This window comes from Notolabrus celidotus, chromosome 3 (genome assembly GCF_009762535.1).
Source record: "Notolabrus celidotus isolate fNotCel1 chromosome 3, fNotCel1.pri, whole genome shotgun sequence".
Taxonomy (NCBI): Eukaryota; Metazoa; Chordata; class Actinopteri; order Labriformes; family Labridae; genus Notolabrus; species Notolabrus celidotus.
Genome location: NC_048274.1, coordinates 12,513,337 through 12,529,951, shown reverse-complemented (window position 1 = coordinate 12,529,951; position 16,615 = coordinate 12,513,337). Strand labels below are relative to the sequence as shown.

The following is a 16,615-nucleotide window of genomic DNA, read 5'->3' as shown; positions in this document are numbered from 1 at the left end:
ACAGCACGTCAGAGTTTTGTCTGTTCCTACTCTAGTGTGTTAATTCATTCTTTTGGAAAGCAATTTTCTATACAATGAGGACAAAATATGTATCTTGTTTAAGATATAAGATAAGATATTTCTTTATTCGTCCCACAACAGGGAAATTTGAAGTGTTACAGCAGCAAAGTAGACAGTGCAAAACAGTATAGAGCAGGGGTGTCAAACCTACGGCTGGCGGGCCAAAACCGGCCCGCAAGAGGTTCAAATCCAGCTCTTGGATGACTCCCCATAGTGAAACAATAACAGAGAAGACATTAGTCACACTTTTTCAATAAAGTAACTGCTATTTCAGATTTGTCCTCTAGGGGTTGCATACAATCATAGTGCTGATGGAGCGCACCTGAACGGCGCCCCAGGAGAATATTTGCAGTTTGCATAATCAAGTGGAAATTCATAGACTTTTTAGAGCTATTCAAGATCCAATCAACTCTAAAGTTTTCTTATATGTAAACTTGTAACAGCAGGATCCACTTTTTTCAAAAAATGGAGCCATATATCGTGGGCATGCTTACCATACATGTGTGTATGTCATAGGTCCCACTATGAGACTCATCATGGTGAAAAATACAACAGCTGTTTTTCTAAAAAGATAGTTCATGTAATGTGAACATTTCTGAATGTACTTTTTTGTACTAAAACAAAGGGAAACATTTTGAGTTGTCCTTCTCTATAGGTTATGTTATAATTTTACTGGTCCGGCCCACTTGAGATCAAATTGGGCTGTATGTGGCCCCTGAACTGAAATGAGTTTAACACTCCTGGTATAGAGTAAACAAGAGCATATAAAATAGTAATTATTAAAAAATATTAGCAATTAAAAATAGTAAATTAGCATATCTTAAGAAAAGTATGTACAGAACTAAATAAGTAAATTTACAATATATTTACAAAACAAGAGTTACATTAAGAAATGTGCACAGAAGTAACATAGGTGAATAAAAAAAACAATGTATAGAACTCAGAAGCTTTGCAGTAAAATGTATTTCACACGTTAGGGGTGAAATGAAGAATCATAATTGCACATTGATAAATAGACAGGGGAAATAATGCATTTGAGTCCTTCATCACAGATTATCACAGTACTCGCACCCTGTCTTTATTAGGACGTTTTCTTGAAGGCATCTTGTCCTTCTTGGCATGGAAAACGGAGAGTTTCTGCCTTTAAACACTTGGCACTCCTCTGAGAATCACAACCTTGAAGAGTAACCTCTTTTTCCAAACATAATTCACACAACTTCTGCACCTTTGTATCTGAAAACACTCATTTGACCCCAAACAACTTGATCCTTGGCCTGTAGTTCAAACTGATTCTTGATTGATAGTCATTATCTGGTGTCTGAGATCACCATCGTCTTCTTCCTCCAGCTCCTGCCTCGTCCTCTGAATTGTCCAGCAGTCTTGAACAGGAAAAGTACCTGCAGGCAATCCTCAGCTCCATTCCCATCTACTTCAAAATGAATGGAAACAACACTTTGTCAAACCGCTCCCTCATCGGCCTCTCACCAGGTACGCTGATTTTAAGGTTTTCAACCTATTGACCCATTAACCTCTTCTCTATCCACTTAGATGTTTATACTGTAACACACCTTCAAGCCTGCATGCTTTGCACTGTAGCAGCTCAGACTGGAACACAGGAATGCAGCCATCAATATTATCAATTGCTCCTATTGACAAGCCAAGAGTGTTGAGCGTGAGAATGGTTTGTTAAAGCCAAATGCAGAAGACAAATTTGTTGCCCTGGGGAGGGTCTCTCAGGCTGCAGACATACCATGCCTTCTGCACTTGGATTTGCTCTCTCCAAGCGATGACCTCATACTTTGTGGCGTCAAGTGGAATTTCAAATATTTGCTCATTTTTTATCATGTTAAATAAACCTGTCGTGTCATGAAATTAGAATTTATTAGAGAGAGAGGATTATTTTAACTCGTGCATTCACTATTGCACTCTTTACCTAAATCATCTCAGTGCCTCATCTCCAGCTCAAGTGGTAAGGCTTGGTTGTCAAATTGTTACTTTGATTAGGGATGCAAATTTCAAGTATTTTCCGTGATCGATCTTTGGAAATGTTAACAACCAATTATCAATTAATCATTTTAAACGTTTTCCATGTCAAAAACAATGCCAAATGCGCCTTTTCCTCTAAATCAAATGTTCCTTCATGACACAATGTTTACAACTAACAGCATTGAATAGCTACGGATCATATTGAGGTGTTCAAAGCGGCGCAGGCTCATCTCTGCGGACACACAGTCATAAAAGTGAAGGCTCAGACTTCATCAAGGGAACTGAACAGAAACGCATTTTAGACTCACAGTGTCCAGTTTTCTGTCTACTCGTTCTTATTGAGAAAAATAAGCATGTGAACGTGGTCAGCTGTCAGCCGGGAGCGCAACCGGGTCATAATCATTTCGGCGGCAGAGGAAAAAAACGTTCATGGAGACCTGTCACTCAGCTGCAGTCCCCAGCTGGGCGTCTCCACTTTGCGCAACACCTGTAGTCAGCTGGTTCATATCGAAACTCTAAACTTAAAACACCTCCCTGAAAGCTGAACTAAAGATGATGAATTGAAGTTGAAGTGAGGCATCAGCTGCTTGAAAAGTCAAAGCAGTCAGACACAAGACTTAGAGTTATTGTTGCAACTCCAATGCTGAATCAGACAGTATTTCTTCTTATATAAAAAGCTGATTAAATTTTAAACAGTTAGGTTTGAATATGAGGGTTTGTTGGAATCTGTAAGGACTCAGATAGCAGTGCCTGTGAGGCTAAACTCTGGGCATTGTTTCCCCCGAACAAAATCACCTATATGTTGTTCTCCTACCTGACCTGAATTTGCCGTGTTACAGCCTTGGCTCCGCTGCCGTGGGAAAAATACAGTGTTTGTTTGCAGAGGACAAGAGGCCACGCAGAGTTCATCTCTCCTGATAAAAAGAAAAACTGCACATCTGCACTCTCCAGAATTATTTTTGTTCATTGGAGCTCTGTTTTTTCTCCATCAGGCAATCATGCTCATCCGTTTTGTGTTTGCGCTGGTCAGCGGTTATTTTTCACCTACTTGTCTTTGTCCATGTGTGTCTGTGTCTGTGTCTGTGTGTGTGTGTGTGTGTGTGTGTGTGTATGTCTGTGTGTGTCTGTGTCTGTGTGTGTAAGGGGGCAGACACACAGGCTGAAGGATCTTATATTTGGTAACATTTGAAGGAAACTTTTACAATAAAAGGTTATGTAAGAATCGCAGGACAACCTGGGGTCACTGTCCGGCACATCAATCTCCTTCAGCCCCCTCCGTCCCTCTCTGTCTGCATCCTGGACTAAATACACTGAAGCTCTGACCAGGACGCTCACACACATGCACACACAAACATAAAACCACCAAAGTCTCTGCATTTCTGTCATTATTTAACCATCTTTCTTCTTGTGTTAAAAGTGCCCCGATCAGCTTTAGTGTCCTTTCGTCTTCTTTGATTGTTTAATTTTAACACCATATGAACTTTTCCCCTCCTGAGCCTGACTCTAGTCTGACCTATGTCGTACTCTCCTGTGTACTATGTGAATGTCTCATTACAGGCAGTGACAGGAGGACATCCAGGATACCAAAGATGACTCCTGTCCATATAGACCTCCCGTTCTCAAACAGCTTCACCAGAGGAGGTAAGACATGTTGTCTGTCCTCCCTGTCATCTTTAAAACTGTAGGGTGGTGTATTTTAACATCATGTGATCACTTAAAGGGAAAGGTCATAAGAGAGATGTTATTTATTGGAGAATCACACTTGTTTATGGTCATTTTTTCTCAGCCAAATTCTCAGATTACAAAAGTGAATCTAATCAGAGCTGTTTTTGTCAGCACTTCTGGTTTTCTTCCCCTCTGGCTTTTGTCCACCTGGGTCACATCCTCTTCCATTTTCCTCGAGTTATAAAACACATTCTTGTCGGTGGTTTTCTTGAGAATTATCATTATGACAAAGACTCTGTTTACTTTTTCAAAAAACAGAACGTTCAGCACAGAAACACGCCATTACTCAGCGAGACGTGTCGGAGGTTGTTTCACCTTTACCGGAATCCAAAACCACGACATCTCAATGCTTAGTAACTTACAGAGCAATACATGAATAAAACTCATTCCCAGATGATATCAAACAACACTTCACACAGCTTTAAAACATCACTTAAAAAACATCAGCTGCAATAAAAGTTATGTTATTTATATTAACTCTTAACTGTAAAAGGGTTCTATGGGCCTTTAATGTTAAACATATTTATCCTTCAGTTTATGATACACTCAGTCAGAGCCTCTGTTTGGATTATTTACATCAACTGTTATTTTTTTATTTACTTCAGATGTGATGTACACTACCAGTCAAAAGATTGGACACACCTTCTCTTTCAAGGGTTTGTATTTATTTTAATTATTTGAAAACCTGAAGATTAATACCAAAGACATCAAAACTATGAAAGAACATATATGGAATTATTTAATTAACAAAAAAGTGTTAAACAAACCAGAATATGTTTTATATTTTAGATTCTGTAAAGTAGACCCCTTTTGCCTTCATGACAGCTTTGCACACTCTTGGTATTCTCTCAGTCTGCTTCATGAGTGGTCTCCTGGAATGGTTTCTATTTAACATGAGCCTTGTCAAGAGTTCATTTGTAGAATGACTTGCCTTCTTAATGTGTTTGAGACCATCAGTTGTGTTGTTCAGAGGTAGGGTTAGTACACAATGGATAGCCCTATTTGACTCCTGATGTAATCCATATTATGTTTGTGTTCTGTGAGAGTGAATGTGTATACATCCAACTTCTCATTCAGTAGTTTTTATTTATTTTAATTATTTTCAACATTTTAGATTAATACTGAAGACATCAAAACTATGAAATAATCTGGTTTTGCCATAATATGGATTACAACAGTAGTCAAATAGGGCTATCCATTGTGTATCAACCCTACCTCTGAACAACACAACTGATGGTCTCAAACACATTAAGAAGGAAAGTCATTCTACAAATGAACTCTTGACAAGGCTCATGTTAAATAGAAACCATTCCAGGAGACCACTTCATGAAGCAGACTGAGAGAATACCAAGAGTGTGCAAAGCTGTCATGAAGGCAAAAGGGGTCTACTTTACAGAATCTAAAATATAAAACATATTCTTGTTTATTTCACACTTTTTTGTTAATTAAATAATTCCATATATGCTCTTTCATAGTTTTGATGTCTTTGGTATTATTCTACAGTGTTTCAAATAATTAAAATAAATGAAACTCTTGAATGAGAAGGTGTCTCCAAACTTTTGACTGGTAGTGTACATCACGTAGATGTTGTTGGAATCATGAATATGCTGATTAGAGCTAAAATAATATCTGAAGTGCAGGAAAGTAAAAGTGAAATAAATGCAACAAGAGAAACTCAGTGGACTCAGTGATTTTCCCACATGCTAAAGAAGTCTAAACACACGCTGAGCCTCCTTTAAGCCTGTAAGTTCCTGAAGTGAATGTTTACGGTCATTAGATGGACTGTTTGTCTGTTGTAGGATCTGTCTCATGGCTGTACATGTGTACAGTACACACTCAGTTAATTATTGCTTTATACCTGACCTGCGGTGTTCTGGCTCATGAGCATTGTGGTGGATGTAATGACACGGATAAAAAGTAAATGTACTGTAAAGTCAACTCATCATCATGAGTGTGAAACCTGGAATCTGAACTCATCAGAGGAAACCATCAGGGCTGAGTGTTTTGTCTGTGCCAGATGTTGTTGCTGGTGTCGGTAAATGTCTGAGGTATTAGTCACTGCTTCAGATGAAGGTCAAAGGTTAAAAGAAATATAACACTGACTCAGCATTTTATCTGGGTGCTGAGAAGAACGATAAGTCACTTCGGATTTTTTGGAGTTCCTGCCAAATTTTCTAAACAGAACTTCATCACTGTCCAGGAATGATCACAGAAGTTATAGTGAAGGATTATCAATGACACATCCCTCACCTTCTTGGAATCAGGAGATACATTATGAGCCAGATTTACTCAGAAAGTGGCGCAGATAAAGAGTTTGGGTTTATCTTAGCTGACTAAGGTCCAAGTGTTTTCAAAACGTGATTATAGGATATTTATTTAACTTGCAATATCAGTTCAACTCCATCTGAGCAAAGCTGTCCATATCTAGAATTAAACTATGCAGAGCTGTAGTCACGTGATTAGATGGGTCAGCAGAGAGAAAGCAAGGAAGGTGAAGGAGTGACAACAAATACATAAACAACGTTAATGTAAGGTCTTGATAGAGCACGGGTTCCCAAAGTGTGGGGTCGTGAGATGTCTTCCAGAATGTTTTTATTTTTTTAAGTTATCTAAAAATAATACATTTTCCCCATTAGAGTAAAAAAAAATCAACAAAAATTGTAACTTAACCTGAAATAAAACCATGAAAGTAGAAAAATTGAATGCATTTTCCGACTAATTTTCTGCAGACCAGCTTAATGAAGCCACATTAATCTCTTTGAGGGACAGTGGGGGTCGCGAGTCTTTGGCACCTATATTTTAACCTCTGTGATAGAGAAGTGCAGTTCTTACAGCAAAGGCAATAATAACTGTGATCTTATATCAAAAGGTAAGTAATGTAAAGTTTTTGCATTAAATAAAACTAAGAAAAAACATGTTTTATGTGGTTCAGCTGTTTATACAAATGTTTATCTGAAGACTCTACAAACAGAGCAGGTCTAGACCGTACTCTATGTTATATTATTAACAAAGACCCAACATCAAGACAGGATAAGATCCAGTCCCATCTTACAGACAGGACTCAGTCTGATCTCATCTTAATCCACCATGAGCAGAGCACTTTGCAGCATTTAGCAAGCTACAGTGGCAAGGACAAACTTCCTTTAACAGGCAGAAACCTCCAGCAGGACCAGACTCATGTTAGACACACATCTGCTGAGACCGTGTTGGAGAGAGGGATGGAGGGAGATGAAGAGAGAGAGAGAGAGATGATAGTGGTGAGACGGATAGTAGTAGTTGTAGCAGCTGGAGTCTGGCACGTCTGTAGCAGATGTTTCCTACATGCATCATATCCCCTCTTATTCAGGCATCCCAGGATCTAAATTCAAGATTACAGTGTTAAGAAGTAAACATCAAAACAATCCGTCACAATAACAAAACTGAATTATTTCATATCCTTTCTAAGAATTGCCTTTCAGATATTCTGGTTTATCAAGTTCATTTTGTTGCTTTTTCTTGATTACAGTCATAAAGATTATTGTAAAAATTCTGTTTAATTCACATTTAATTTTCCATTCTCGATCCTGCTTGAGTAAATGTGATCTGTTCCTAAATGAAGAGAGTTTTAGACGGGAAAAAAACTGCAGTTAATCCAGAAATTCATTCAACTTCAGAACACGTGCCTCTAACAAGCCACAAACTCAGTCTGGTGTACCTGTTTGATTCAGACTTCACATTTCTGAAGCAGATGTGTCACATCTGTTCCTTCCAAACAAGAACTAAAGACGCAAATAAATAAACAAAGCTGATCTTTATCCTCATACCATCAATCATAACCAGAAACAAACACATTCATGCATGCTACAACAGTTACTCACTTGATCATTCCAAAACAAAGACATTTCTCACTCCATCACTTTATTTGGATCAGTCTGACCTTTGACCCTCAGCTGTAACTCTTTTGCATGCTTGTGTCTGTAGTCTGAAGTGATTAGCAGTGCAGGTGGTGTTGTCCATAAGTTGTTGACATGATTTATTTTTTCATGCCCCTCCCCCTGTCCTCATCTCCTCTTTACCAACACCCATCAAGTTCTTGAGTACAGAGATAAACTGTTCACTCACTCAAATCCAAAAACTGCCACTAAGAAGAGAATCGAACATCAAGGTATTGTTCAACTGTCTCCTTCCCCCTGCGCTCTGTTTCTTTCTAACTCATCATTTTTCCCTCTCTAACCTGCTGACTAATCAGGTCACGTACCACACGTACTGCATCATGCTTGAAACCTCTAACACAGACCATAGAGACATAGCACTAATCTTTGCTGACTTTCTGGGTGCTCTTCTGGGAGCTGTGGTTTTTCTCAAACCAGAGTGGCTGCTCTGATGTGGCCGCTTCCATTGTTAATGGGTTGGCTCAGCAGGGCTGCTTGTGGTCAGTTAAGAGCCAGGTCCAGACTGGGGAGGAGAGGAAGCTGTTTGTCATGAATCACACAAAATGAGGCCCTGCTGATCCCGGAGCATAACGAAGGCAGCCTGAGTTATCTGTGAATGAGGCACAAAGGGAAATTAGATATTCAAAAGCTGATAGAAGTTATAAAAATGTTCTGATATCATGTGTGGATGGTGTGTCGTATCATTAAGCATAAGGTGTAAACAATTAGGGTGAGTGCCTGTGAGATATGTTATGAGTAGCCCTTGAAACTTTTAGTTTAAAAGTTTAAACTCAAGTTATGATCAGAAGTCATTTAAAATTAGGCACCGGTTGGGCTCAGTTGGTAGAACGGACGCCCCATGTACTGGTCATAGGATTGATTTTCAAGTCCCCCCACATTACCTTCCTTTTCTCAAGTTGTCCTATGAAAAGAAAAAGAAAAAGCCCCGAAAATACTAATCAAAAGAAGTGTTTTGGAGTCTAAAATGTCTGTGCATATCGAAGCAAAAGCGAAGAAAGCTGATTGAAAGAATTGCTAACGCAGCACCAGAGCGTTGAAAGTGATAACTCTGCAAGATCAAGTCCTACCTCATAGTGTTTCATGCAGTGTGGAAGATATTGCATGCTTGTTCTTACGGAAATGTTTTCTTAATTTGTTGACTTGCAACGAAATTGAAACCTCTTCTGCTTCTAATATCTCAACACACCAAATTCTTAAAGGCAACTGCTTTGTTGTTGGACCCAAGGATTGAGAGCCTTTACATAACCTCTGTCGTCCTGCCGTGCATGTAAACGTGGCCCGCATGTTCATTTGCTGTTCATCATTTAGTCTTAGTTTGTTTGACTGCATGTGTATATCGGTGTCATTCAAACAGGCCAGCTCCTGCCTGTGTGTGTGACTCTTGTTTGCCTCTGTGTGTTTGCAGGCATGTGGGCTAGCCTGCGCTCCAGCAGCAGACTCAGCCATCATCCGGCGACAGGAGACGTGGGTTCCAGACTTGCAGGGAAGGATCTGGCGCCCCCTGCAGGCAGCAACAGTCTGCAGGCTCAGCTTCTGAAACAACAAGCTGCTCTGTATGTCTTCGGAGAAAAATCGCATTTAAGGGTGAGGATAAAAAAGAAACAAGACCGTCCTACCATAGAGTATACCTCTGTAGTGACTATAGTAGTTTCTGTTGGAGTTGTCATAGAGGGGTTCTTTCAATTATAAATGTTATCTCTAATATGACTTTATAATATTCTGCAAACATCATGGATGTAAATGGAAAGGACTGAAAGTTGGGAACACTCTTGATAAGTGGACGTCCAGCACAGCACCAGCTTCCAAGAATTTTGCAATCTCAGTCCCGTCCGCTGCATTTCTTTGACCATATACTTTAGCGAAAATGGTTATATATATAGATTTTTTAAGAACTTTAGTTTCAGGTTTTTGGTATTTAACAAGACAAGAAAACAGACAGACAAACCATAATCAAAAGGAAAGAAAGAAATAGGCATGCACATCATTGGAATGAAAAGCTATCAAAAGACAAAAAAAAGGAAGATCAAATGAGAAAAAAAAAACAGACAAAACAAAGAAAAATATCCATATATACATGCCCACACTGCCATTTAACAGTAAGGTGAGATATTAAATCAGTGTAAGACCAAAATAAAGAAAGTAAATAAAGGATGACACTCCACTGTCCAAAAGTCCAAGGGTAAATTAAAGATCCAGGTGCAGGGTCCATATGTTCAGTCTAAGGCGTAACAACCGACCATCAGTGCAGTCCAAACAATGCCTAAATTAATCAGGTAGCAGTTTTTTATTTTTAATATATTCAATAAAGGGACCCCAAATTTTCACAAACTTAGTGTGTGAGTTTGAAAGAGTGTATCATATCTCCTCCAGGTACAGACAGGAAACCATTTGACTCAACCGACAGTTAAAGGAGGGAGGTGTAGCTGACCTCCACTGCTGTAGGATCGCTCTCTTAGCTGTAACCAAACCAAGCTTTAAGGCCTGTTGCAGGGCAGATGGAAGAGTGAGAGAGAAATCGGAGCAGCCTAGAATAACGGTTAGGCAGTCGGGAGGAAGTGATTTGTTGTATATGCTACTGTATAGCTGGAAGATGCTTTCCCAAAAATTCTTGAGTGCTGGGCAGGACCAAAAAAGATGAGCCAAAGTCCCCACATCTGATTTGCTTCTGTCACATGTAGCCGAGACAGTGGGGTAGAATCTATGTAATTTGTCCTTTGAGTAGTGCAAACGATAGAAAACTTTGAACTGAATTAGTTGGAACCTAGCATTAATTGAACATGTTTTTATCCCACTTAGTCCTTTTGTCCATAAAAATGGTTATATTTTTAAATGAAAGCTTAAGTTGAATGTCTAAGCTAGCCAAAACACAGTATCATGTATCTTTTTCCATGACATCCTCTAAACTCTTTGCCATTTTTGCAACTTTAGTTCAATGTCCTAGATAGTTTGCTACACGTGTTAAAGCAGAAACCAAAAAATCCATATTGAAATAGTTACTACCTAAGACAAATTGTTGCCCTGATATCAGAAGACGTACACATTTGTTTGCTGTGTCAAGTTGCACCCCAGAGACTTAGAGAGCATTAACACAATCTGCTGACAATTTTATTTATATTTATGTTTTATTTGTGATAAAAACATGACAAGTAATATTACAAATAAATGTAAGAAAAAGAACAATAAAACAAGACAGACAGTATACAGACATGCATCCAAAAATGCTGCTTCAAATTGACATACATTGTAAAATGTGTGATATCTTATTTTCTTTTTTGTGATTGCACAAAACATATAACAAAATTTAGTTGCAATCAAGACCGGGCTCAAATCATGAATCTTCGCCCAGGTCATTATTGTAAATGAAAATTGGTTCTCAATTGACTTACCTGTTAAAATAAAGGTAAAATAAATAAAAAAATAAAGTAAGAAAATAGATAATAAATAGATAATAATGAATAGATACACATTCACACACACGCACACAACATTCCACCATTTCACCGTAAACTCATTGCAAATGTATGCAGTTTAAAAAAATTAAAAGAGTTATCTGAATAAGATATAATTAAGTTTACATATTTCATGCAATACCACCAAAATCTGAATAATTTAAACTTGAGAAGGATGTATTTAAACCAGGACTGTGGTTTCACTAAACATTGTTCACGTGTGTCAAGAACTTAAAGAGGTCCATTCTAATGTTCAGTGAAAAGTCAGCAGGATTTTGAGCAACAAAAGAACATTACAAGTTGTAAAAGTCAAAATTAAATGCACCTGTACTTTTACTGGATTCATTTGATTTTAAAAAGAAACATTGTTCAGAAAACAGTAGAAATATTTTTTAATGATAAACATTATGTTGAGTGCAATTGAGTTAGAATCCATAACACAGAGAAAGTAAATATTATCACGAAGACCTGATTTATTCGGGAAAATTCACTCACTTTTCTAGAGAAAAGTGTGAAGTCATATGAAGTCATATTGGCAACATGCAAAGAACTCGTGAGTGGGGAGTTCAGTGTTTACAGAAAGCAGTTGGAGTATCACATGGATAAATCAAATTCAGTTTCCTGAGAAGCTGTTACTGTTTTCACCCATATCAGTGAGGCAATCAACGGAGAAATCCCCTGTGTGGAGGAATCAGTGTGTTACAGAGCAACAGATCTTATAAACAAGATGTGTGCTGAGGAGCAATGAAGGTCTTCTGACAGTCTTAACTTATTTCTGCAACCACAGCTTCAAAGACTTGAAAACATTGTATGAACAGTTAAACAGAAGAAGCATTAAAGACAAGTGGAGGATTTTGGATTCACAGTAACTTAATAACAGAGAGCAGAAAGTAAGTAAACTTTATTTAGTGTAGCACCTTTCACAGAGCATAGTCACAAAGTGCTTCACAGAGATTAAATATCGACAAGACAATACAATGAGCAATAAATAAGACGATAATGAAAGCAGACAAAAAAACAACAAATTACAAAAGATGGTCAAAAGCCATTACAAACAAATGAGTCTTAAGATGCTTTTTAAAAGTCTCGGTGAACTCAGCAAGGCGAACTTGGGCCGGAATATTGTTCCATAGAGTCAGAGCCTCATGCTCAAAGGCACGGTCACCTTTAGTCTTCAGCCTCACACTATGCACAGCAAGCAGACCATGATCTGAGGATCTGAGGGGTCTACTGGGGATGTAAGGGTGGAGCAGGTTGGAGATGTATGAGGGTGCTTGATGACGGACAGCTTTATATGTTAATACGAGGTTCTTAAACTGTACTCTGAATTTGATTGGCAGCCGATGTAAGGAGAAAAGGATGGGTGTGATGTGGATTGTTTTGCTGGACCTTGTTAACAGTCTTGCGACACCGTTTTGAATTGATTGTAGTCGGTCAAGAGAAGATTTATTGAGGCTGGTGAAGAGAGAATTGCAATAGTCGAGCCGTGAGAAAATAAAAGCATTAACCAGCATCTCTAACTCTGTGTGTGACACAAGGGGTTTCATTTTGGCTAAGTTTCTTAGGTGGAAGGAGAATGAACGGGTTATTGATTTCATGTATTGGTCAAAAAGCAATCCATGATCAAAAGTAACACCAAGATTTGTTACAATGTTACAATGTCATTTAGCGACGCTTTTATCCAAAGCGACGTACATACGAGAACAAGAACAACACAAGCAAAGATCTAGACAAGAGGAAACAAGATCAGTAAGAGTAACAAAGTGCTTCAAGTCAATTTGGGTGCAGGTACTGCCAAGCAGTGTAAAGGCAATGCACAAAAATAAGTAAGGAATTCTGAGAGATTTTTTCACAGAGGTAGAAAGAAAACCCAAATAATCAGAAAGACACAGAACAGAGCATCACGCTTTTATTTTGACATGATACTGTGACTGTTTCTAAGTCGTTTCCTCCTCCATATGTGAAAAGGTGTTACGACATAACAGGCCTTAACCCTGGGGTGTTGTTGGAGTATTTTCTAACAGTCAATAGGATTGTGTAATGCTCAGGATACCCACATAGAGCAATAAATGAGATTCTTGATTACATCAGTACAATCTAAAAGGTGTCAGCGTTTTTTGACTGAATCACAATCATTACTCACATAAGTCTGACCATTTGAATTCACACAGTTCTGCTTTTTTGTCTATTCTGTAGAAACCACAGGAAAACAATTCCCATATGATCTGAGCAACTTTCTATGAACTTGTGTACCCACAGCTTCATAGAAAGCATGAGATGCCCCTGAGGTCAGCTGGTTTTAAATTAGACTCACCCCCTCCTTCCCTCCCTCCCTCCCTCCCTCTTGTCTCTTTTTTCTGACAGGGCCTCAGAGTGGACTCCTCTCTGAACTGTGAACTGGTGCCGGTGGACTTTACGGACACGCGGCAGGTGAAAGCCTCTTTTAAGAAGCTGCTGAGAGCCTGTGCTCCCAGTGCCACCTCGACTGACTCAGAGGACTCCTTCCTCAAAGCCCTGGAGGACTCTGAATGGATCCAGCAGGTACACAAACACACTCAGTGACTCAAAGTTAGACTCTGTGAGAACGACCCAGCAGTCGGCTCTTAGTGCTCATCCTCTGTATCAGATTCACATACTGAATAAATCCGCTCTGAAGCCACTTTCCCAAGGGAAATAGATTCACAGCCATGGGATAACAGCATCCATCTTATCATGCTGGTTATCTGATTGACCCCCTGCAGACTGACATCCAACATATCACACAAAAACATTATCTGTGGGAAACCCCTCGTGAGCATCAAGCCAGTAATTTTGCAGGGCACCAAACATGGCCATGTATGCACAGAGGAGATTAATTGTGTGCGTCTGTGTGTTTACATGTCTTCATATGCACATGTTTTGCTCTCCCACAGCTTCACAAGATCCTGCAGCTGGCACTATTTCTGGTGGAGCTTCTGGACAGTGGCTCATCTGTTCTCCTCAGCCTGGAGGACGGCTGGGACATCACGACACAAGTGAGAAAAACGCATGAGTACCTGTCTGAATAAACAAAAGGAGAAAGACTCTGACTTATGTAAAGAAGAGGTGGAGCACAGAGAGGAGGAGTGTTGTGCAGGCTTTGTTTTTGTTTGTTGGCATCATCAAGTTTTTATTCAGTGTGATACAAAAAGAAGAGGAAAACATGTCAGATCTAACCGTCACATGCCTCCATTTAACCTGAAAACCCCTCAGAGAATAAGAGAGAGGAGATTGTTTGTGAATGTAGGCAAGGCAAGTTTATTTATAAAGCACCATTCATACATAGAGCAATTCAAAGTGCTTTACAGAGTTAAAAACAAAAAACAGAACAGTAACAATCAACAAAAACATACAGCAAACACTTCAAGCATAACATTTTTTATATGTGACCAGTTGTGTTTGATCTACTCTCTCTCTCTCTCTGTGTACTTATGTAACTTAACGTTCATAGTAAACAGTGTTGGGTCTTATTAGTTATTTGAATTAGGAGGGATTATTATCAATAATCAGCCCCCTTCACTGCTCTGAAGTCCGTAACTTGCAGAGTCTTATTGTCCCGCCGGACACAGAATCACAACTGGTCTTGTCCTTAACCAAAATGAACCCTTAAATTGTTCGATTCCTCTCAGAACTTCTTCCCAAGGATTTAGACTCACACTTTGAGTCTTTTCTGTGTTGACTCACAGCCTGAAGCTGCCTCAGACCTCTTGACACACCCACAGGGTGCCTGTATGCCCAACATTTAATTGTAGATCCAATATCAGGTTCATTCCATAATGCCATACCTTGTCAGATAATACCCAATTTAAAATATGACATTAAAAAAACATAAGCATGAAAATATAAAATATTTTAAAGTATAAGATCGAGAAAGAAAGTAAATTTTAATTACAAAACTTAGTTAAAACTCAGTTTGTTAAGAGAAATTATAAGTTTGTTGTTACAGAAATAAAAACTAAGATTTAAAAAAGGGTTTGCATCCATTATTGAGCAGTGTAAGCAGCATGAAAGAGGAACGTTTTTAGTCTGGATTTAAAGTGGTCAGAGTCGGGGATTGTCTAATACTCTCTGGGAGATTAGTCCAGGTCTGTGCTGCATAATAACAAATTGCTGCTGTAATGTAAACACAACTCCTCTGTAAAGTCCAGATGGGGGTCCTTATAACACCTCTGTTCTAATCATAGGAGTTAATAAAGAAACACAGGGACATGAGGTTCAATGAGGTCCATGATTATGTATGATCTTGTCCCTTTGCACTTGAATATGTTGACAAAAATGCTTTGCCACATTGCTATAAAAACGCTTACAATGATTCAGTACAGACATAGCCAGCCTGAGAGTGCAAGCTTTAATTGTAAAAAGACACTTGTTAAAAAGTAATTACTTACATAAACACTTGTTTACATAGTGAGTAATCTCAAACGGCATTCAAGAACGACTCCTCATTAGTTCCTCGTCTTTACTTCACAGAAACAGACACACAATAAAGGAAAACACAACAAACGTTGATAGGAAAGGGAGAAAAATGCACAATTAAACAATAAAAAAACAAAAATGTGAAAAGAGTGTGCCTGGAATGAACCGCCTATGCACAGCTTTTACGATGATGGACAGACTTTGAGTTTTAATTGCACCAAAACTGAGACTGAAAGCTGCAAACTTTGGCTGCAATTCTGGATGTTTCAAACAACATTTCTAAGAATGCTCCAAAGACCCTTGCGACATCCCTTCAGACTGCCCTGCTAAAAAGACTACACGTGAATCATAAATCATCTGGCACACCTTCTCCTGCTGCTCATCCTTTAACCAGCTCTTTGTGATGCAGAGAAAAGAAATCGACTCAAGCCTCAGCTCCCTGACTGGTCTTCATTTCATTCATTAAAGTTAATGTCTCTAATTTTAAGACGCGTAAACAAATAGTCGGTTAGATCCCAATCAGTTGTCAGTATCCATTTCCTGCTGCACTTCAACATTTCCTCGCATGTTTGCTCTGTGAGCTCATAGTTTCCGTGTTGACCTGTTGAAGTGCACATGTTTGTATTGCGAGCGCGTGTCCTCAACATGTTTACGGGGTTTGCAGAGCCCTGGGCTGCTGCTTAAGAGCACACCCTGTGCATCCCGTAATGCCAGGCACGTGTTGGGCCCACAGTATCTCTCTCCACGGGCCACTGGCTCCACCACGCCGGGTCCCACTCAGCCCGCACAAGAAAATAGGCTCCATATGCTCTGGATCTCCTGGCTCTGTCCATGGACCATCGACACCCAGCAGACAGGAAGCAGAACCGTCTTTGTTTTCTTTCTGAAACCTGTTTTCTGTTTCTTCTACTCATCCCCTGTCTAACCCTCTCGTATCAAATCATCTCTCTCATTCCTCACGTCTCTCTGAAATCCTCCCTTTAGTCAGCTGGAGTATCACAGTAATCGGAAGGGTTTATTTCTGTGCTG

The 16,615-nt window shown here is 39.2% G+C and overlaps 1 protein-coding gene across 2 annotated transcripts in view; it reads left to right on the top strand.

Moving 5' to 3' along the window:
* The window catches only part of sbf2 (SET binding factor 2), a 139,142-nt gene that overhangs the window by 106,542 nt on the left and 15,985 nt on the right, over positions 1–16,615 (top strand). The window contains exons 28-33 of one of the 2 annotated variants that reach the window (XM_034679642.1): positions 1,408–1,548; positions 3,604–3,687; positions 7,841–7,915; positions 9,109–9,287; positions 13,517–13,693; positions 14,065–14,166. In XM_034679642.1, the coding sequence (XP_034535533.1) occupies positions 1,408–1,548; positions 3,604–3,687; positions 7,841–7,915; positions 9,109–9,287; positions 13,517–13,693; positions 14,065–14,166 (758 nt within the window). The remainder of the gene's footprint in view (positions 1–1,407; positions 1,549–3,603; positions 3,688–7,840; positions 7,916–9,108; positions 9,288–13,516; positions 13,694–14,064; positions 14,167–16,615) is intronic. The other variant, XM_034679643.1, reaches the window with a different exon arrangement.